Raw genomic sequence first — 23,651 nt, 5'->3', positions numbered from 1 at the left:
CACACAGGGAATGCTCAGATAGAGGACAGGACCCCACTAGCCCTTTGGGGAGACAGAGGGAGAGTTTGCCAGCACACACCAGAGCGCTATATATATATATACAGGGATAACCTTATATAAGTGTTTTTCCCTAATATAGCTGCTGTATATATTTATATGCCAATTTAGTGCCCCCCCTCTCTTGTTTTACCCTGTTTCTGTAGTGCAGGACTGCAGGGGAGAGTCAGGGAGCCTTCCTCCAACGGAGCTGTGAGGAAAAAATGGCGCCAGTGTGCTGAGGAGATAGGCCGCCGAGAAGGGGGCGGAGCCTTTCTCCCGCTTTTCTATGGAAAAATTGGCAGGGGTTAAATGCATCCATGTAGCCCAGGAGCTATATGTGATGTATTTTTTGCCAAAAAAAGGTGTTTTATTGCGTCTCAGGGCGCCCCCCCCAGCGCCCTGCACCCTCAGTGACCGGAGTGTGAAGTGTGCTGAGAGCAATGGCGCACAGCTGCGGTGCTGTGCGCTACCTTATTGAAGACAGGACGTCTTCTGCCGCCGATTTTCCGGACCTCTTCACTCTTCTGGCTCTGTAAGGGGGCCGGCGGCGCGGCTCTGGGACCCATCCATGGCTGGGCCTGTGATCGTCCCTCTGGAGCTAATGTCCAGTAGCCTAAGAAGCCCAATCCACTCTGCACGCAGGTGAGTTCGCTTCTTCTCCCCTTAGTCCCTCGGTGCAGTGAGCCTGTTGCCAGCAGGTCTCACTGAAAATAAAAAACCTACTTTAAACTTTTACACTAAGCAGCTCAGGAGAGCCCCTTAGCCTGCACCCGTCTCGTTCGGGCACAAAAATCTAACTGAGGCTTGGAGGAGGGTCATAGGGGGAGGAGCCAGTGCACACCAGGTAGTCCTAAAGCTTTTTACTTTTGTGCCCAGTCTCCTGCGGAGCCGCTACCCCCCCATGGTCCTTTCGGAGTCCCCAGCATCCACTAGGACGTTAGAGAAATATTGTGTCCATAAAACAATCAGGATTTTTTGGGCTATGACTATGGCTCTGGTTTTATAAAAATACAAAGAAAACATATTGGGGGAGATTCAAATGTGTGAAAAGTCGGTTGGGTGTCTGTTTTTACCTATCTATTAGATAGGGGAAAAATAGACTCCCAACTGCCAACTGACTTTTAACATATTGGGGGAGATTCAAATGTGTGAAAAGTCGGTTGGGTGTCTGTTTTTTCCTATCTATTAGATAGGGGAAAAATAGACTCCCAACTGCCAACTGACTTTTCAAACATTTGAATCTCCCCCATTGTGTCCCTTTAAAGTGCTGGTATTTATTTATTTTAATTGTCCCTTTCCTGTAAATTATAGTCTGAGTGATGAAAACTGTGCCTGGAATGTTAAATAAAAACAGAAAATGTGAATCTCATTACAGAAATTCTCTGACTGTGTCCCAGGGCGCCCTTTCGTCCGATAAGAATCCTAAAACAAAACAAAATCGTTCTTCGTGTTCCATGTGCAAAGGTCTACTCTATTAATGTGCCTGTAGACGTTCTAGAACTCATACATGTCCTAGAAATCTTACAGCTGTTGTTGGATTTTAACTCCTTCTCGTCAGGTGGCGCAGCGTGCTGAGAGTTGTAGTTTCAGACAGCTGGAAAGAGGTCTTGTCCATTAAAAATGAAAAATACACCATAAAGGGCACTGTATCCATTTACAGGACCTTAGCGTAGTATTTTGACAGGAGGGATTTTAACTAATAAGTCAGTCAATAAGTCAATCATCCCTGCATTCAATCATGGCAAATGTCCTTTAGGACTAGTTCCAGTTCGTGACATGACACATTTATTTAAATGAGAAGGAATGCTGACCCTTTCAACAACGCGATGATGGGATAGACATTGCGGATAAGCAGTTTCTAAACTAGTTGTTAGTTCAGGAAACATATTGTTAGTGAAAACTTCCTGGCTCTTCCTATGATACAGTACTTCAGACATATCTGGTAAAATGGACAACAATGGGAACTAAATGTAAAAAGGCATCTATGCAGGTACTATAAAATATAAACATACTTCATTAATCCAGCCACAATGTCTAACAGGCTGAGAGGTTGTCAAAAGATTAGTACTGCCAGCAAAGTTTATTTACAAGACACCATAAGCTCTGCAGATACAGGCAGGCGAGCAAACAAATAAAACAAAAGTACATACTTAAATGTTACAGGAGAACAGTTGTGGGTCAATAGAAGGTTCTGAGTCATACAGCTCAGAGCATGGACAGTGTGCAGACAATAAAGCGGAGTACACACTGGACGACATTCACCGTAAACGATACCGGCTGACGATTTCTCTTGAACTTCCTGGAGTCCAGGACAGACGATATGTTGCGTACACATTGGGGGATTTTTACAAATAACCAATGATATAAAGGAGTCGCCCGATATTACCACAGACAGTCGGGTTTCAGCCTAATTTAAATTAGTCGTTCATATCGTACACACAGGACGATGTGCACCGAGTCGTCAATGACATTGCTGAAATCGACCTGCATGTGCAGACAACAGAAAACCTGGTTACCGATCAGCGGGAGTACGTACATACTGAATGATTTTTACATAAATGTTGTTCAGAAATGTTGGAATCGGCTATATCATTCAAAAAGTCGTCCAGTGGGAATACATATGATATCCCGGCAGACAGGATGCCGGCTGTCAGTATACTGACAGCGGCATCCTGTCTGCCGAAACCCTGGCAGCGAGTCCCCTCGCAGACTCACCATGCTACTGGCCCGGTGGCTCATTGTGCTGGCTACAGTTTATATTCCCACTCAGTTGGTTGCGTGGACCCACCAACCAGTGGGAAAACCAGGAGGTGGTTGGGATTCCGGTGTTGGTCTCCTGATAGGAGGGAGTCACTGCTTGAAACTGGACCCTGGGTCATGCTTGCTTACTCTGCCGCTATGACCAGAAGATTCCCGAATTATACCCCTTTCGCACTGCACAAATAACCCGGTATCGACCCGGTATATTGCCGAGTCGACGCGGGTCGCTGTGCGGTGTGAAAGGGGTCACTCCCCAATTCCCGGGTTGCCTGACCCAGTATTTTAACCCAGGAATAAAGAAGGGTTATTCCCGGGTCAGGCGCAGAGCAAATGGGTTGCCAGGTCCCTGCACCGCCTCCGCACCTGATTTCAACCCGACCCGGCATATTGCCAGGTCAGGAAGCCAGTGCGAAAGTGTCCAATGCCGGGTTGCACACGGGAAGGACCCTTTTCCAATTCCCGGGTGAGATCCGGCATTGCGATCTGAAAGCGGTGTTACACGGAGGAATTCTACCTGACTCATGACAGCAGGAAACACTCTGGATCACACACTGGGCTAGAGAAGTGCACAGGGTGTTTCCAAGCATCACCACCCCCTTTTAATTTGCCTCTTGGACCCACGCATTCAGATCTCCCAGAAATGGGGTCCAAAGAGTCATCAGGGACTGCAGCTTGTAATTCTGTAACGCTGAAACAAGGAAGGGGCAGCCATGGTAAAGGCAACATGCACTGCATCCCAAGAGGGCTATTTGCAAGAGAACACATTTCTCCATTCCAGTATAATTTGGGTCTAATAAAATGGTTGCTCACACGATGATATTTAATACTACTTCTACTGAGAATGGCATGTATCAGCTTTTACCACATCACTCACAGGGCATACTGTAAATATATTTGACTCTTTAGGCTTTTGTTCCTGTAAGAAAACAGGAAATGAACATAGAATGTAGTGTTTACTCTAAGCTTCTTTCGCAGGGCGCTGCGCCATGCCCCTTTTTTGAGTGACAGAATGCCGCCCTGCCCGTTTGTGCCCGCCCTGCTAAGGACTGCTCTTCTCCCCCCACCGCGCTGTCACTTCTCCCCCCCGCCGCGCTGATAGCTCTCAGCTGAAGGCGGAGACAGGGTCAGCATGCAGTGGGGAGGAGCAGCCAATCAGAGCCTGCGGTGTCTCCCGCCAGTCCTCCGGCATGGTTTGATTCCCCCTCACCATGGCGCTGCGCGCTGACCTGGGCTCCGCCGTCAGCATCAAGAAACCGGCCCCGCTGATCCGGCACAGCGCTCTCCTCCGCAACGGTGAGTGCCGCTCTGCATCTGCCCTGTGCCCGTCCTCCCCTTCCTCCTAGTGCTCTCTCCCTGTTGCAGTGTGCCTCAGTGTTCTCTCCCTAATGCAGTGTGCCTCAGTGTTCTCTCCCTGGTGCAGTGTGCCTCAGTGTTCTCTCCCTGGTGCAATGTGCCTCAGTGTTCTCTCCCTGGTGCAATGTGCCTCAGTGTTCTCTCCCTGGTGCAATGTGCCTCAGTGTTCTCTCCCTGGTGCAGTGTGCCTCAGTGTTCTCTCCCTGGTGCAGTGTGCCTCAGTGTTCTCTCCCTGGTGCAGTGTGCCTCAGTGTTCTCTCCCTGGTGCAGTGTGCCTCAGTGTTCTCTCCCTGGTGCAGTGTGCCTCAGTGTTCTCTCCCTGGTGCAGTGTGCCTCAGTGTTCTCTCCCTAGTGCAGTGTGCCTCAGTGTTCTCTCCCTAGTGCAGTGTGCCTCAGTGTTCTCTCCCTAGTGCAGTGTGCCTCAGTGTTCTCTCCCTGGTGCAGTGTGCCTCAGTGTTCTCTCCCTGGTGCAGTGTGCCTCAGTGTTCTCTCCCTGGTGCAGTGTGCCTCAGTGTTCTCTCCCTGGTGCAGTGTGCCTCAGTGTTCTCTCCCTGGTGCAGTGTGCCTCAGTGTTCTCTCCCTAGTGCAGTGTGCCTCAGTGTTCTCTCCCTGGTGCAGTGTGCCTCAGTGTTCTCTCCCTGGTGCAATGTGCCTCAGTGTTCTCTCCATGGTGCAGTGTGCCTCAGTGCTCTACCCCTGGTGCAGTGTGCCTCAGTGCTCTCTCCCTGGTGCAGTGTGCCTCAGTGTTCTCTCCCTAGTGCAATGTGCCTCAGTGTTCTCTCCCTGGTGCAGTGTGCCTCAGTGTTCTCTTCCTGGTGCAGTGTGCCTCAGTGTTCTCTTCCTGGTGCAGTGTGCCTCAGTGTTCTCTTCCTGGTGCAGTGTGCCTCAGTGTTCTCTTCCTGGTGCAGTGTGCCTCAGTGTTCTCTCCCTGGTGCAGTGAGCCTCAGTGTTCTCTCCATGATGCAGTGTGCCTCAGTGCTCTACCCCTGGTGCAGTGTGCCTCAGTGCTCTACCCCTGGTGCAGTGTGCCTCAGTGTTCTCTCCATGGTGCAGTGTGCCTCAGTGCTCTACCCCTGGTGCAGTGTGCCTCAGTGCTCTACCCCTGGTGCAGTGTGCCTCAGTGTTCTCTCCCTGGTGCAGTGTGCCTCAGTGCTCTGCCTGGCGCAGTATGTATAACGTGCTCTACCTGGCGCAGTGTGTATAGGAGGTTCTACCTGGTGCAATGTGTATAACGTGCTCTATCTGGCGCAATATGTATAACGTGCTCTACCTGGCGCAGTGTGTATAGGAGGTTCTACCTGGTGCAATGTGTATAACGTGCTCTACCTGGCGCAATATGTATAACGTGCTCTACCTGGCGCAGTGTGTATAGGAGGTTCTACCTGGTGCAATGTGTAGAATGTGCTCTATCTGGCGCAATATGTATATACCTGGCGCAGTGTGTATAGGAGGTTCTACCTGGTGCAATGTGTATAAGCAGCACTATTGTGTGGTATAATGTGATTTGGTACTATTATGTGGTCACGCACCTTCCCCACGAAACAACTCCCCTAAATTTTTGCTGCACGCCTCCGGCGCGCACTGTCCATGCTTTCACCTATAGGAATGGGAGCACCAAGCATTATAGTATGTACCTTATTTTGCCCTTCTAACTTAAAAATGTGCCCTCACGAATGAAAAATGTGCCCTCCCCGTGATCAGCACCCTGCCCTAAAAAAATCCTAGAGTGAACACTAGAATTATCTACCCAGAAAGATTACTATGCAAGGTAAATAATACATATATCTGCTTGTTTTAGCATGGAGGAAATTGAAGATTATGAACACAAATTATCCTGGCTGAATACTCCTTCCGATATTTTTTGTTGTTTATGCTTAAGAGACCCATTCAGCTTCCTACTTTACTGGAAAATAATGATACATAACAAATTTTAACACCTGCTGAAAATAAATATATGATGATAAGTTACATAGGATGCCGCCTTCTCTCTGTTTTCTTAAATGAGAAAATTGCTTTGTTTGTTTATTAAAATCATTGCCAAGTTGCTCACTTGACAATGCTTTATTTGTGTGAAAATCTATCCAACAACCATAAGCACTATAACAAACAGTGGGATGGGAACCCGCTGGTGGCGCAAACAATGTACGGTTACCGTGATGAGTTGCCGCAACGGTCAAATGTCCATAAGAGAACGTTGGAAAAGTCCAGAAACTTCTTATAAGTAGTTCTCATATAGATCCAAGTTCATAAGGTAATATGTAAAAAAACACAAATGGTATACAGAGATTCAATTGAGATCCCAGAAGCAATTGATAATAAGAAGGTGACTTCTTCCAGGATTCCTTATACTGTAGTGACTTTGGAGGTGTGTTTCTATCTGTATAGGTTCACCCTGGTGTTGAAGGAAAAGGAGGCTCCTCACATGTGTGCTTACTTTCATGTACCCCAGAAAAAAACTATAAAGGTTTCTTTAAAGCCTCTGAGTGTGAAGTCTCTTCCACCCGGTACCAGTGTATCACAGATAATCTCGTGCAATCCTTATAAAAACAAATGCTCACATTCGTGCTTACTTTGAAAGACGCCGTTCTTCCATATAACGGTTTCTTTATCAGTAGGCCGTCCTGCCGTCTGTTACCGTCTGGTAACAGTGGTGTTCCAAAATCTCACATGCTCCACCTTAGGTGGAGCATGTGAGATTTTAGAACATCACTGTTACCAGTTTTTCCAGCCAGTTAGCGGTGAGATATCCCGGGTCAACATCTTAATTTACTGTTGTACTGTGCTGTATTCCATCTGTTTTACTGGTTTCCTGTTCGTGGTGAATCACCAAATTGGTTTTTTTAAGTAATTTTACAATAAATTTATATGAATCTTCACACATCCCTTCGTGTTTATGCTTAATACCGAGCCCAATACGAAGCCAGGAAGTGTATGAAGACGGCAGGACGGCCTACTGATAAAGAAACCGTTATATGGAAGAACGGCGTCTTTCAAAGTAAGCACGAATGTGAGCATTTGTTTTTATAAGGATTGCACGAGATTATCTGTGATACACTGGTACCGGGTGGAAGAGACTTCACACTCAGAGGCTTTAAAGAAACCTTTATAGGTTTTTTCTGGGGTACATGAAAGTAAGCACACGTGAGGAGCCTCCTTTTCCTTCAACACCAGGGTGAACCTATACAGATAGAAACACACCTCCAAAGTCACTACAGTATAAGGAATCCTGGAAGAAGAAGTCACCTTCTTATTATCAATTGCTTCTGGGATCTCAATTGAATCTCTGTATACCATTTGTGTTTTTTTACATATTACCTTATGAACTTGGATCTATATGAGAACTACTTATAAGAAGTTTCTGGACATTTCCAACATTCTCTTATGGACATTTGACCGTTGCGGCAACTCATCACAGTAACCGTACATTGTTTGCGCCACCAGCGGGTTCCTATCCCACTGTTTGTTATTGTAATTCTTCTTAGGTGTGTGTGGTGACACATCAGGGTAGGATCCCACTAAAGGCAGCAGCTAAAGTGCGCAGGAATATACCTTAACATAAGTCACAACCATAAGCACTAGTCTCAATCAATGACAATCCGTCCTTTTAGCAGAAATATGTTACCTGAACGTATTTCATAAAATAAATAAAAAACTGAAAAAATAAAAATGCAGTCCAGGAAAAGCATTTCCATTAAGCAAAGTTGTGTACCTATAGCACTGACCACATAAAAAAAAACTAAACTGAAAATTATAAAGAAATTCTCCAGTACGCAAAAATGGACACTGTTGACATATACTTTATATGTGCAGGGTGGGTGCGGATTATTAGATCTACACTAAAAAGCTCAACAGTCAATAGGTCTACCACTAATGGTAGACATGCAGTAGGTCGACAGGGTCAAAAGGTTGATATAGAATAGGTAGACAGTAGAAAAGGTCGACAGTGTCAAAATGTCAACATGTAAATGGTCGACACAAAAAGTAGACACATTTTTATTTTATTTTTTGGGTGTTTTATCACTTTCCTGCCACAAACAAGCCCCATTAGTGTACTACTTTGCTCGCCATGCTTCAAGCAAGGTGCCTCACTCGGCACAGGTTACTATTACCAATCATAGTCCACATGGATGGTAAGGTATGAAAAAGTAAAAAAAAGAAGAACAAAAAACCTTGTATCTACCATGTGTGTGTCGATCATTGTCATGTCGCCATTTGGACCCCTTCAACTTTTTCAACAGTCTACCTTTTACATGTCAACTTTTTGCCCCCGTTGACCCTTTGATCAAGTTGACCTAATGCATGTCTACAATCAGTGTTCGACGTATTGACTGTAGACCTTGGCCCGGATACCCGTGCAGGGTCTAATTAGTACTTGAGCAGAGATCTGGCATTTCTAATGGACCTATTGTCTTCAATGTTTACAGATCATTTTTAATGTCTTCCCAGAATACATAAAATAAAATAAAAAAATTCATCTCAGTATCACTTATTTATCAGAGATTTAAGTCTTTCTTAAGCAAAAGTTATGCACTTGGTATGCTTTAGTTTAAAATATTAGTTTATGATGACCTTTACATATATGAATAATTACATTGAAGAGTATATTTAATTCTAGAGGTTCTTTCCAACTGCAAAAAAAAAAAAAAAGTAACCTTTGGGTATACTATGAGCATAGTTCACATAATGTATCAACCGAGGACACTCATGAAATTAAGTCAGTCTAGCTTATTACTGACTCATGTCACTCAGCATCGATACGAAGAAAAAAAAAGTTGTTTGCAAACTGCAGAAGGGGTGGTGACATAAAGGCACGTACATTTCCAGTCAGGGGCGTAGTGAGGGTGGAGCAAGTGGAGCTCATGCTCCAGGCGCCTGTCTCTGGCAAGGGCGCTGCGTCCGCAGTCCTGCCAGTAGCAGCTCGGCGGCTTCTCTGCAGGAGAGGAGGGATGGTTGCTCCCCCCCCCCCCCCCCGGCGACCCCAGCACAATAAAGTTTTTCATTTATTTGGCACAGCGCGTGACGTCATGACGTCCGTGCGCTGTAACTGTAGATCAGGAGGAGCCACCGATGCAGCGACAAGGATCTCAGCAGTGATCCGAGACGAAGGCAGGACAGGTAAGTGTAGCTACTGGAGACACGGGGGTGGCAGCCGTGTAGAGACACAGGAGGACAGCCATGCAGAGACACGGGGGGGGGGGGGGGGGGGGCAGCTGTGCAGAATCACAGGAGGGCAGCCATGCACAGACACGGGGGGATGGGGAGGGCAGCCATGCAGAGACAAGACATAGGGGGAGCCATGGAAAGACACAGGGGGAAGGCAGCCATGGGAATACAGAGGTGGGAAGACAGTCTTGGGGAGCTAAAGGGGGGGGAAGGCAGCAATGGGGAGACACAGGGGGGAGGCAGTCATGGGGAGACACAGGGGGGAGGCAGTCATGGGGAGATACCCCTTTAATTTAACCCTACGTGCACACTTGGCGGGTGCGCCATAGCATACACATGCTCCGGGCGCCGTGGCTACACGCTACACCTCTGTTTCCAGTGATGCTCCTCCATGACACTAGAGTCATTAACATCACAGTAAAAATCGCCAAGTATATTTTGAATCAGGTTGTGAAGCAGACTGATGTAGCATGTAAACACTAGGCTGGATCTACACACAGAAGGGTACCCAATTAGCCGCGACAATGCCATCCAGTAAAGATATTGCACCTATCTCCCCCCCCCCAAAAAAAACAAAACAAACAGTTTATTGCAGACTCCCATTTTTCGACACCTATTCTATTCCAAAATGGCGATAATGGGATTTGCGCTATAATTCTAGTCAGAAAAACCAGAGAGAAGTACAGGAGAAAATGGGGAAATCTGCCTGTACCCTCAAAAAAGCCAAACTAATACAGGAAAACATTATAAAAGTCTATTAGTGGCCATAATAAAACTATTTGGTGTAATTAAATTTGGTCAAATGGCTGTTATATGCATTTTTTTTTTATAAATGTTAAAAAATTATACAAAGCTATTTTTTTCAGCAAAACAAGTGTTCTCCTGAAATTTTTGGTATCAGTATATATTTGGGTAATTTTAGTGGACTTTAATAAAATTTTTAAAAAAGTGTAAAAAGACCGATTACTCCCACCTGCAAGTACGAAAACACTTGCTCACTCATAAAGCACCCCAATATACCTGTCCCATACCTTGTACCCCAAATTCCATTACTGCATTTTTTGACCCCAAAAGTGACGTCATTATTTGGCCAACTAAAAATAATTTAAAAAAAAATAAAAAAAATAAAAAAATATCTACAGTAAGTGACTAATTAGTCATTCTGGGGGGTGTCCCATGAGTTCTGAACCAAATCCCCATCTTTTTACCTTACAATAGGGATTTTGCACTACTTATCACTTGCTCAGAGATGGTGAAGAGACATTTGCGATAAGTCCTAAGGAGACTTTTGCAGCTAATTAGATACAGAATTATCGCAAATGCAATAATATATTGCAAAACTGCATTATTGCAGCTAATTGGATACCCCCCAGTGTTCCAAAATATAGAGGGATTATTGCAAACAACTTTTCCAGTTACAAGGGTCTATAACATACAACGCAAAAAGCTGATAGGAGTGATACCGCATAAAAAGGAAATCTATATTGTATGATGGGAATTGTTACAAGATTAAATTATTTGTTGTGCATTGATGGGTTAATAAAATGAAGTATAATCAGAATGAAAAGAAGATAAGAAATCTTAGTACATTAAATTCAGCTGTAACCATTAGCGTAGTCTATCTAAACAGAAACTGTTGCAGCAGCAGTTCCCCAGTAGCTGGAAGGCATGTTATAGGGAACTCTGCTCCTTGAAGCATTCATAAAGAAAGTCACTGACATGAAAACAGTTCTTAAAGAAACCAACTGCTGGCTCTATCTGCAAGTCATGTTCATATTTGTGTTTCTACATACAGCAGCAGAATGAAGTAATACCCCTTTCACACCGCACAAATAACCCGGCATATTGCCAGACCGACACGGGTCTAGGTGCGGTGTGAAAGGGGAATGTTACGAATTCCGGGTTGCGGACCCGATATTTCAACCCGAGAATAAAGCAGGGTTATTAGCAGGTCAGGTGCAGTGTGAACAGGTTGCCTGGTCGATGCAACCTGGGACCCATTCACACTATAGGGAGAGGTGACGCTAGAGGGACAGGTGGCGCTTCTTTTTTTTTTTTTAAGGATATATACCCCCACTGTAGCCCCAACTGCATCTACATCTGCTGTAGACATTTTGAATACACTTGTGATAACAAATGATGGAAACGTGAGATTGAAACACTATGGTTTGCAGCATGGCGAGATGTGACAGGCCACTGACTTCAAGGGGGACATTAGCAAGAGTGAAAGCAGTAGAAGCTCAAAAAATAAGAAACATTTCTCTTTTGCAACATTTTGGTTTACATTTTTTTCTGTATTTTGGAATACGAGGCAGATCTGTCACCTACAGCACTACCGGGGTCCATGTCAGAGTGGAGGAGAGTCCCGGAGACCTCGACCAAAACACAAGAGGCAATATGTGGTGCGGGGTCATCATTGCGTCTGATCCAAGATCAGTCAGGAGCAACTGATGGTAGGTGGCAGCTTGGCCAGGGGAACGGAGGCGGCAATAGCAGAAGAGGGACCCAGGAACCACAGACCTAGTGGGGAGTAGGGTCTGTCGCATCACTTCCGTCAATAAGTCAGGCAGCTGAGAGGATGACTGACATTAGCGTTTACAAGAAAGACCAATTAAATATACTAGTCCTGCAGCAGGATTAGGTAGAGGAGGGAGGGGCGATATTTATATTCAACTATTAAAGAGCAATAATTTATTATTTAATGTAATAGATGAATTCTAAAGTGTACGCCCCCTTTGCCCAAGCCTACACTAGCAGCAGAACTAGCGGGGTTTTTTTTTTATTGCCAATAAGGGGCAAAATGTGTACAAGGGGTATAACTGTGTGGCATAATGTGCATAAAGGGCACTCCTTTGTGGCATAGTGTGTATAACGGGTACTATTGTGTGGTATGATGTGTATAATGAGTACTACTGTATGGTGTAATGTGAATAAAGGGGACAACTGTGTGATGTAATGTCAATAAGGGACACTACTATGCGGTGTAATGCGAATAAGGTTGCATTACTGAGTGACATATTTTGAATTGGGGCTACTATTGTGTGGCAATGCCCCTTCCCCGTGAGACCATAACCATTTTTGGACGTGCACCTTCAGCACGCACTGTCCCTATTCCAGATATGTGGTTGAACCAGTGCTAATTCTGGGGCACCAAATGTCTAGTTACAGCTCTGACAGATATACAAGCGTCGCATATCAACTTAACCAGCACTGTCTCCTGGTCCATCCTAGCCGCATCTCGTTGCGACTATGACACATTTTCAGCAAAATAAATAAATAAATAAATAAATAAATAAAAAGATACTCGACACTAGCAGAGTCTCCCGGGACCTGGCTCACCGAGTGGAGCTGTTTGGCATGACTGCAGCAATGATGTATGAGGACACATCTGTAAAACATTGCACCTCTGAGATCAACAGACTTAAGGGCCCTACACACTTGCCGATGTGTGCGGCCAATATGAACGAGAAATTGTTCATATCTTTCAGTGTGTAGGCACCAACAATTAAACGATATGCGGCACCGCAGGTATTCATTGTTGGAGCTGGCTCGTTTATACCTGCAAGCCAATATGGACAATATCGTCCATATTAGCACGCAAGGCTATGGAGCCGGGGTGACGTCAGGGAGTGAAGAAACTTCACTCCCCCCCGTCACCCACCCAGGTTATCCGTAGGCCGCATCGGCCGTCAGGCACCTCGGCAAATGTGTGGGGGCATTACACTTACCTGGGTGACTAGAGAATTCTTTGTGGGCACCCCTGAATGATATTCTACAAGTAATGACCCAGATGTATCTATCTAGTCATATTAATACAAAATATGAGAGGAGAGGGTGTTGGGGAATGAAAAACAACAAGAGTACTTCTATTGGGAGTACCAATGTTTCCCTACAAAAGTCACAAGTACTCTCTCTTTACACAATATACAACATGCCAGCTCTGTTTGAACAACCTTATTCAAGAAAATAAGAGCATTGACATTAACTAATAACGATGGCAGAGGTGACACATTTTCTGTTATATTTATAACTGAACTGTGAAATATATCAACTGTGATGTCAGTAACCAAGTAACTTTCACATAGACACCAGGAGAAACAAATTAGGTATATTGGGGCAGATGTATTAACCTGGAGAAGGCATGAGGAAGTGATAAACCAGTGATATGTGCAAGGTGATAGACGCACCAGCCAATCAGATCCAATATGTAAATTAACAGTTAGGATCTGATTGGCTGGTGCCTTTATCACCTTGCACATATCACTGGTTTATCACTTCCTTATGCCTTCTCCAGGTTAATATATCTGCCCCATTATTTCATGTAAATGCAATAATATACATTAAATAATGGATAGAAAGCTAAATGTACGTAGTTACTGTTCATAAACAATACTACAATGTGTAATTAATAGCCGCTAACACTGAAAAACATAAACAGAGTCCAGACACACAAAAAGCCCTTCATCTAGACTGGTCCACTACTAATGCTGCCATACAGTTTGAACAAACTCACCCTTTATTTGTAATGAACACAAAGTGAACTTTTATATAAGACAAACTTGTGTTCTAGTAGGAAGTGCACCTTTATGGCTCTATTTATGAAGCATTGAAGTGGCACTTTGCTGGCATAAAGCATGGTTAAAACGTCTGTTCACCCCTTCTCCCTATTTAAGAAAGAGTTAACGCTACAGACACTTCTCCAGCCTTACCCTACTTTGGGCACTCTTCCGCCATCCCCATAGACAGTGGCTAAACACTATTTATCAAGCATCGAAAAGCCTTGCTTTACGCAGTTAGGTGATGGCATTACATACACCCACCGTGCCTCTAACTGTCAGTAGGGGCCAGTGAGGCCACACCAGTTTCACTAAATCCCTGGCAGGTTGAGTAACAATGCCCATGCGAGGACATCTGCACACATTTCATGTTAACAGTTTGCAGACAGGCCAAAAATAGGATATATCCAAATGTATTCGGGCGCTATAGAATGAGATGCCTTACGAAGCTGCAGCCAATGAGAGAGGGAAGTCACTCCCACTGTAACAGAAATACAACAAATAGGAGGCTGCGCTCAAAGGAAAGAACAATACTAGTGCAAATTTGACAGTTTTAAAAAGACAATTTAATAAAAGCCACAATACTGTACACTACACAACATACAACATGAATTCATGTGATTTAAAAAGCAAATGGTTTACCCTAAATACTGGGTCAGGATGTATAATGGTAATACGCTGAAGGGAATCCGTTCCAAATAGTGCCCTTCATTACACTGGAGTCCAGCAGCAAGAGTCTCTTATATATAGTGAGAGTCCAATACGTTCTTTGCGTACACCGTTAGAGGATTATGCCATGGAATTAGTACCGTATAATGGATGGGTACCTCATGCAGCACGGTGTTTTAGATTATGACACACTGAAACGCCTCTGGTTAGCTGGCAGCTGGCAAGGGCTGGTTCAGATCCAAAATAAAGTTGTCCTGGTCCAGTGGATAACAACTGACGCGTTTCGCTGCATATAGCTTGCAGCTTTTTCAAACGGTGTATGCAAAAAACGTATTGGACTCTCACTATATATAAGAGACTCTTGCTGCTGGACTCCAGTGTAATGAAGGGCACTATTTGGAACGGATTCCCTTCAGCGTATTACCATTATACGTCCTGACCCAGTATTTAGGGTAAACCATTACCTTTTTAAATCACATGAATTCATGTTGTATGTTGTGTTGGATAACAGTTTGCAGACCGCTGGCAACCCCCCTAAAAAAGAGGAAGACACCTCTGAGAATCTTGAGGAGGGTAAGTATTGCTGAATACCGGCAGTAGCCACGCTTCTCACACCGAAACAAAACAAAATATAATCACCAATTGTGAACCCTATTAGAACATTTGGGGGAAGATTCACTAAGCCTTGGAGAGATAAAGAGGAGTGCGAGAAAGGGGTCTATAGGTCTATCTACTAAGCCTTGGAGACAAAGTGGATGGAGAAAAAGTACCAGCCAATCCACTCCTAACTGCCATGTCACAGGCTGTGTTTGAAACATGTCAGGAGCTGGTTGGTTGGTACTTTTTCTCCTTCCAAGGCTTAGTACATAGGGCCTGATTCAGACTTGATCGCTGCTGTGCACTTTCACACAGTGGGCGCTTATCGATTGACTGCGCATGCACTGCAATGCACACGTGCATTGCCAAACAGCAACAAGCTGGTGCGAAATTTCAATTGCACAGTCATTCACAAGCTGATTGACAGGAAGAGACCATTTGAGGGTGGTAACGGGCAGTTTTCTGGGCGTGTCAGGGAAAACGCAGGCGTTTCCAAGCGTTTTCTGGGAGGGTGTGTGACGTCAGCTCCAGTGACGATCAGCCTGTTCTTTTCGCACTGTAAGAGTAAGTCCTGGCCTGTGCACAGACTGCACACAGTGGGAAAATTATTCGATAGTGAGTGAGGTGCAGCTGATTTGCAGTTGTCAGCTGACTGAGGGACATTTTTGTACGGCGTACACATGTGATCGCACACTTGCACGGGGCAAATTAACACTCCCCTTGGACGGCGACTATCTGATCGCAGGACAGCGATCACGCCTAAATTAGGCTCATATACCACAAAGTACCCTGCAAACAGCTCCTAACTGCCATGTTACAGGCTGTGTTTGAAAAATGTCAGGAGCTGATTGGTTGGTACTTTTTCTCCTTCCAAGACTTAGTACATAGACCCCAAAGTACCCACCAATCAGCTCCTAACTGCCATGTTACAGGCTACAGTCTGTAGTTAGGAGATGTTTGGTTGGTCGTTTCTCTTTCTCCAAGGCTTAGTACATCTCCCCTTCCGTAATTAAACCATCATAAAATACTGCAGGGAAGACCTAAAATGAACTGGTCTATTGGCTGCAATTACAGAGCTGTGAAGAAAAGGAGAACTAGAAAGGGGTCTTAATAGATGTTCTGTAGCCTATATACTGTATGTTACATCATATGAAACTATCCTTCACCAGTGAATACCTATAAATTAAAACTGATGAACCCTTATCAAAGAGCTTTTCTTCAAATTGGTTAACGTAGTGAATAAAAAAAATAAAAAATTATACACACATATGTACTGTTTTGTACTAGAGGCAGAGTAAAAGTGGGGTACTGATGGGGGAGATGTGTGCTGAGCGATCTTAACAGACCGCTCAGCACACATCTCTCACCACACTCAGTACATCGGGGGACGGACGCACGGGCCACTCACTTCACACAGCGCTGAAGTGAGCGACCCGCTAGATTGAGCCTGCATGCAGGCTCAATCTAGCACAACTATCGCTGGGGGGCATACACACGGCAGATCCGTGCTTAAAATCTAAGCAATCTAGTCAGATTGCTTAGATTTTAAACACGGATCTCTATACAGGCTTTGGTCACACTACAAGGCATTCTATAAGTACAGTAGTTATGTTTTTCTGGAAGAGTAGGCAACCCTTTGTATTGTAGCCATGTGCTGCAACAGAAACAAAAGGTGCTCTAATGGGCATAGAAAATAACTTGCATAAACAGTGAGACTTCAGCTATATGGGAAAAATACAAAAAGTAGGTTTCTAATGTGCAGTGAATGGCACACTGATGTGTCTACAAATAGATATAAGCTATGGTCTGGGGTCTGAGAGTCTCACGGTCAGCAGTATAATACTAAACCATTCACCATCCTAACTGATGGGTATTCAGCGCTTTATAGTATATGTAAATGAAATATACCATTTTATGTTTGACAAACCCACCCCTTTGGAAGCCTACTACAGCGTTCCAATGACATCATGAATCAGCATTAAATGCATTTTTTAATGTCTGCTAGAGACATATAAATAGTCTGGTACATACAAAGTATACAACAGTTAGTATTTGCAATGCGTTTATACAACACAACTGCATGATAAATATAGGTGTAAACAAATGCAGTCACTAGCAGGCTGGCTTAGTTGTAACATTCAGTACATATAAAAATGCAGTGACATATCTGTAAACATGTGTGTGTGAGAGAGAGAGAGAGAGAGAGAGAGAGAGAGAGAGAGAGAGAGAGAGAGAGAGAGAGAGAGAGAGAGAGAGAGAGAGAGAGAATATATCAGCACTGCAGCAGGTATACACAGAAATAAAATAGAGATAAACGTAAAACATAGCCAGTAATAGATGCAGCCTCTGGAACACAAGACCTGTAGTAGTAAGGCTGTCTCAGTCCGACCTTGTATTGGCGAAGAAAGCCAGACACACCTCCTCCCTTACAGCCCGGGCAGTGTGTCACACACAATGCCAATGCCCCATCTTATGTGCCCATGCCTTACCTGTATCCTAGGGTCCACCTCCTCCTCTTCGGGCTGCATGTTCTCCTGACCCTTGTTTCGTATTCCCATTGTTTCCATTATGCAGCAGACATAGAGGAGAGTGACAGCAGCTGACGCTAATCACTGGATGCTAGGACACACAATGGGGCTGCAGCAGCTGGGTTCGTGCATGCACTGCTCCCCTCTCCGCTGCTACATAACTGCCAGCCTGCTGCACACACTGCATGGGCTGCACACAGCCAGACTACGGGGAAACGCGGCGCCGGCGGCTGCTGCTGCCTAGACTGAGCCTGGAAATGGAAACCACCAGCAGCAGCAGCAGGGAAAGGAGGGGAAGTTGTCAGCCCCCGCCTTCCAGTGCTGACACAGAGGGAAGCAGTAGGGAGATAACCGAGCAGAGCTGATAATTATGTGGGTGAGGTTATAGCACGGAGAGGGGCTGGGAGCAGGCAGAAGGCTAGTCTTGCGCTCACTGATATTTATTTTGGTAGTCTCTGAAGTGAAGGAGGCTTGGAATATACCCATATACTGTATAAATAGGTTCATGTACCAATGACCCAATTATCCATTTATTTTTATGATAACAAAATATTCAAAGAGCAATTCAAAAATGTTGCTTGGTTGTGCTCTATTTCTTACTTCAGTTAGTGAGCAAGATGCATGTCATGCGATGCATCCTGCCACTCTTCGCAAGCATCACGCCGTTTATTAACGCTGTGTGCTTAAAAAAATCAGAAAGGATATCTCTCTGTAAAGCTGGGTACACACTAGATGATGTGTGTACCCAGCGACGGTACCTGGTGGGAGTAGTGGGTGGGACGACATCGGCAAGTGCATACACACTTGCTGAGGTCAGTAGCGATGACGGGGCCATGCTGCCGAATGTGATATCATCCTGCTAGTGATGTCATCCTGCATGTAGGGCCAACGAAGGATGTCTAGTGTGTACCCAGCTTAAGAGCTGTCCTTTCAGATAGAAGGACTTCCGGTTTAGGACCCAATAGTCCTACTGTGCATGTGTCAAGTGACACGGCTACCGCAGGGGGTGCTGGGACGGATTTAATTGGGGGAATCACGGAAAGAAGTCCATAGGCTTCTATAGGGCGACGCCATCTAAATATGGTGTTGCCCACTGCATGAAAGCCCTGGAATGTATTGCATTTCAGAGCTTGGTTCTTATGTGGTAAGCGGCCAAACCTCCGAAAATGGCATTTGGCCACATTTTTAGCAGTGCATACCGTCCAGTATCTGATCTTATGGTTGGCTGGTGCCTAATTTTATCTATTATCTTAAGTGACGAGTGTGGCTAGTGAGTCCAGTTGGGCTGCAGCATAGTACAAAATTCAAATAGGGGAGCCACACCAACTGCCACTCCAAACACTGCCAAACCCCTGGCAGGTATATCCGCCTTAAGGTGTGTACACACGGTGAGATCTTTGCTTTCGATTTTGACTCTATAGTCAAAATCGCAAGGACCGTTAGTGCACATATCAAGGTGTTAGCCACCTTTCGATCCCGATGCGCACTCCCGCGGGGTCGGTATCACAAGGTTAGATAGATTGTGCAGGCAAGTTAAATAGATTGTGCAGGCAAGTTAGACTAGTGTACTATCTAGTGCAAACAGTATAGTCAAAATCATACATAGTCAAAATCAAAAGTACAGATAGTCAAAATTGGTGCTTCTGGGCTATGGGAGAGTTCAAGGGAAATCGCATTGTCAGAATTGGGCATAGTCAATATCTCACCGTGTGTATGCACCAGTAGATAAAGGGGGCAAAACTTTTTTTAAGTATATAAGTGAAAGGAGAAAATCAAATGGAGGAATAATAAGACAAGACAGAGAGTGAGCATTTGGTGGAGGGAGACAAGGCAATAGCAGATCACCTAAATAATAATTTTTGCTCAGTATTTACTACAGAAGGAGAAGGGATGGGGCCACAGTGAAGTTGAAAGGACATTCATAAAAATAAGGTAGATGAAAGTACATTTACAGAGGAGAAAGTCCTAACAGATCTTTCAAAACTAAAAGTGGATAAAGCAATGGGACCGGATGGGATACACCCAAGGATACTAAAAGAGCTAAAAGATGTTCTGGTTACACCTTTAACAAAATTATTTAACCAGTCACTAAATACAGGTGCTATTCCAGAGGACTGGAAAAGAGCAAATGTAGTTCCACTGCACAAAAGTGGAAGCAAGGAAGAAGCAAGTAACTACAGACCAGTAAGCCTTACATCAGTAGTAGGGAAAGTAATGGAAAAACTATTAAAATAAATAGTTGTAGAATATCTTAAATCAAACAACTTACAGGATCCAAAACAGCATGGATTTACTGGTGGGAGATCATGCCAAACAAATCTTATTGACGTTTTTGACTCTGTGACAAAAATAATAGATCAAGGGGGAGCTGTAGATGTAGCATATCTAAACTTTAGTAAGGCATTTGACACTGTCCCACATCGCAGACTGCTAAATAAACTTGAAAGCGTGGGGGTGGATTATAAAACAGTTAAATGGATAAGAACCTGGTTGCAGGATAGGAAACAGACAGTTGTAGTAAATGGAGTACTATCTATGGAGGGAAATGTTACCAGTGGAGTACCCCAGGGATCTGTACTTGGTCCAGTTCTCTTTAATATCTTTGTTGGAGACATTGCAAATGGTATTGAAGGGAAAGTATGCCTTTTTGCAGATGATACAAAAATATGCAACAGGGTAGACATACCGGGATGGGTAAAACAAATGATTGATGACCTAGGTAGGCTTGAGAAATGGTCAAGAATGTGGCAACTACAGTTTAACGCTAAAAAATGCAAAATCATGCACTTGGGTTTTAAAAACCCAAAGGCTAAATATAGTATCAAGGGTACTATAATGGAAACTACTGAGGAGGAAAGGGATTTAGGAGTCACTATTTCAAGTGACTTGAAGGCAGGAAAGCAACGCAACAAAGCAATGAGAAAGGCAAGTCAGATGCTTGGTTGCATAGGGAGAGGCATCAGTAGCAGGAAAAAAGAAGTGATAATGCCACTGTATAGGTCATTGGTACGGCCCCATCTGGAATACTGTGCCCAGTTATGGACACCATATCTCCAGAAGGATATAAATACATTAGAGAGTGTACAAAGAAGGGCAACTAAAATGGTGCATGGCCTTCATCACAAAACTTACCCGGAAAGGCTACAAGATCTTAACATGTATAGTTTGGGGGGGACATGATAGAAACTTTCAAATATACCAAGGGTCTTAACAAAGTTCAGGAGGGAAACATTCTTCAAAGGAAGAGAAGTATTAGAACTCGAGGACATACACTGAGACTGGAGGGGGGGAGGTTCAGGGGAAATTTAAGGAAAAATTACTTCACAGAAAGGGTAGTGGATAAGTGGAATAGCCTCTCATCAGAGGTGGTAGAGGCTACGACTGTAGAGCAATTTAAACATGCTTGGGATAGGCATATGAATATCCTTACAAAGAATTAAGGTTCAAACAGGGTTGAGATTGCCTAAAGGATAAAAAAAGGGGCAGACTAGATGGACCAAGTGGTTCTTACCTGCCGTCAAATTCTATGTTTCTATGTTTACTCTATAGTTGACGTAGTACAGTATAACTGTGCTGTGTAATGATTAATCTAAATTGCTGCCAGATCAACCGGTGTGGTATGACTTGTCAACAGTCATTAGGTTTACATGACATTATCGACATGGGTGAACTGTCGACATGCTGCTTGTCGGTATGCTCAGAATGTCAACATTCATCATGTCTACCTTGATTATATGGCAATATGATGAACTGTCAACATAGCATCCCTGGTGGTGTAGTGTGTCTTTACCCTCTCCCAGTGGCATTGGCTGCTCCATCCTTCTTACAGGACCTGGCGGCCATGTGACAGTCACTCCAATGCTGAAGTGTTCTGGTGAGTATTTCTCCTCTAACCTTCCCCCGTCCTCCTAACCCCTGCAGCCCAACACAAACCTGCCACACAGCCTAACCCTCTTGGTGATGCCTTAACCCAACCATCGACATCCTGAAACTGTCCACATTTCACATAGCAATGTTTAAAATGTTGACATAGTAAACTTGTCGACCATTTAAGGATGTCAACCCTGTGCCCGTTGACAGTTTGAACCATGTCAACATGATGTTGGCATTGTGGTGTCGAGCCTATGGTCGTCAACCTTTTGACTGGAGGGTTCAGTAAGAATGACCGCCGGACTGGATGTCGGTGGTCACAATACCGATGCCTGCATCCAGATCTGTAAAATCCAAATAAGTATGTTCCCCCCGCTCTCCTACCCACTAACTCTAACCCTCCCTTCCCGCAGCCTAATCCTAACCGCCCCCTTACTGCCTAACCCTAACCTCCCCCTGGTTTTGCCTAATCATAAAAACCCCCTCCCCACAGCCTAAACCTATCCTCCCCCCTGCCCTAACCCACCCGCTACACTTACGATCGGGATGCCAGCTGTCAGGATTCCGGCATCAGTCTCCTGACATTGTCGGGATTATGGCGTCGGCATTCTGACGGGTGTCGGGATTCCAGCGTCGGGATTCCGACTGCCGGGATCTTAACCGCATCCCTGACCGGTTACTGACTAACATAATGTCAACACTAGAATATTGACATGGTTCAACATGTCAACAGGTACCAGGTTAACATCCTCATGTTCACAATGTTGACATCTAAATGACGGTTAAGGTGGGTACACACTGGCCGATATATCGGGCGTTCCATTGAACGGGCGATATGCCGCAGGTCCGTCGGCCAGTGTGTATGGGCGATATGTCTGTGAACTCCGTTGATCACAGACATATCGTGTCGGCCCCGCAGCACAGCCGACGGCCAATATATCTACCGATATATTGGCTCATCGCTGTGTGTGTACGGGCGACCAGCCGGCCGCCCGTACACATGCTGCACCAGCCGGCGGTGATTGACAGCTGAACTGGGCGGGCGTGTGTACACGCCCGCCCAATTCATGACGTCAGTCCCCGACGGATCGGCCAGCGTGTATGCACAGCACACTGCCCGATCCGTCCATAGATATATCTGCAGATCAATTGATCTGTAGATATATCTATCAGTGTGTACCCACCTTTAGGGCTAGGCTTGGGATATAGCAGGTATACTTATTGGAACGCCTGCACATTAGATGATTCCTCTGGAATGGACAGTCACATGGCCTGAAATAAGATGCTGGAGACGCCGTTGCCAGTACCAGGTAAGTAACCGCTTGTCAACATGTCATCTGTGTAGAAATGATAAATGTCAACGTGGTCACAGTTGACATATTAAACATTTAGAACCTTCATAGCACACCTTTTTAATATGGTTTCTCTTTCTGTATAAAATACAAATCTAAGAAAAATCTAATTAACTCAAGAAGAGGGTAAAGGCCAGGACACACGGTCAGAGATGTGTGCTGAGCGATCTATCACAGACCGCTCAGCACACATCTCTCCCCCCGCTCGGCACAGCATGAAGTGTGTTGAGCGAGAGGGCAGATGGATGGGGGGGGGGGGGGGGGTTGTGCTCATTTGAAATGAAATGAGCGATGTGCTAGATTGGCCTGCATGCGGGCACAATCTAACACTGGCGATAGCGACACACGGGGCCGTGCATCGCTATCGCTGGGGGGTGTACACACAAGAGATCTGTGCTTAACTTCTAAGCAATCTGGTCAGATTGCTTAAATTTTAAGCACGGATCTCTCTGTGTGTACCCCCCTAAAAGCCAGATCCATACTAAATAAATAGAAAAGGCTGTATCTACATTAAATTAACACCCCAATCTGAACGGTGGGAGAATATAACCTTCCTCTATGTACCCTCAATGCTGCCGACCCCGGTGCGCACTGACGCCTGCCTGATGCCTGCTGTACTATAATGTGACCAAGCCGCGCAGAGGGGATATCGTGCTGCAATACCTATTGGGATATGACCTAATATACCCTCCCACAAGGCGCTGATCTGGATTCTGTTCTCTCTACTCAGACAAATGACAAGGCGACGTCGCTCTGGCAACTCA

General features: G+C 44.9%; 1 protein-coding gene across 2 annotated transcripts in view; it reads right to left on the bottom strand.

The window, feature by feature from the left end:
• SH3BP5 (SH3 domain binding protein 5) overlaps positions 1-17,995 on the bottom strand; it is a 168,563-nt gene extending 150,568 nt beyond the window's left edge. Inside the window, exon 1 of one of the 2 annotated variants that reach the window (XM_063922346.1) lies at positions 17,627-17,995. In XM_063922346.1, the coding sequence (XP_063778416.1) occupies positions 17,627-17,704 (78 nt within the window). In that variant the 5' untranslated portion in view covers positions 17,705-17,995. The remainder of the gene's footprint in view (positions 1-17,626) is intronic. The other variant, XM_063922345.1, reaches the window with a different exon arrangement.
• Between the last annotated feature and the right edge of the window lie 5,656 nt (positions 17,996-23,651).

Source organism: Pseudophryne corroboree, chromosome 5 (genome assembly GCF_028390025.1).
Source record: "Pseudophryne corroboree isolate aPseCor3 chromosome 5, aPseCor3.hap2, whole genome shotgun sequence".
Lineage (NCBI taxonomy): Eukaryota > Metazoa > Chordata > Amphibia > Anura > Myobatrachidae > Pseudophryne > Pseudophryne corroboree.
The sequence above is the reverse complement of the archived record's forward strand: the minus strand, read 5'-3'. Positions and strand labels throughout refer to the sequence as shown.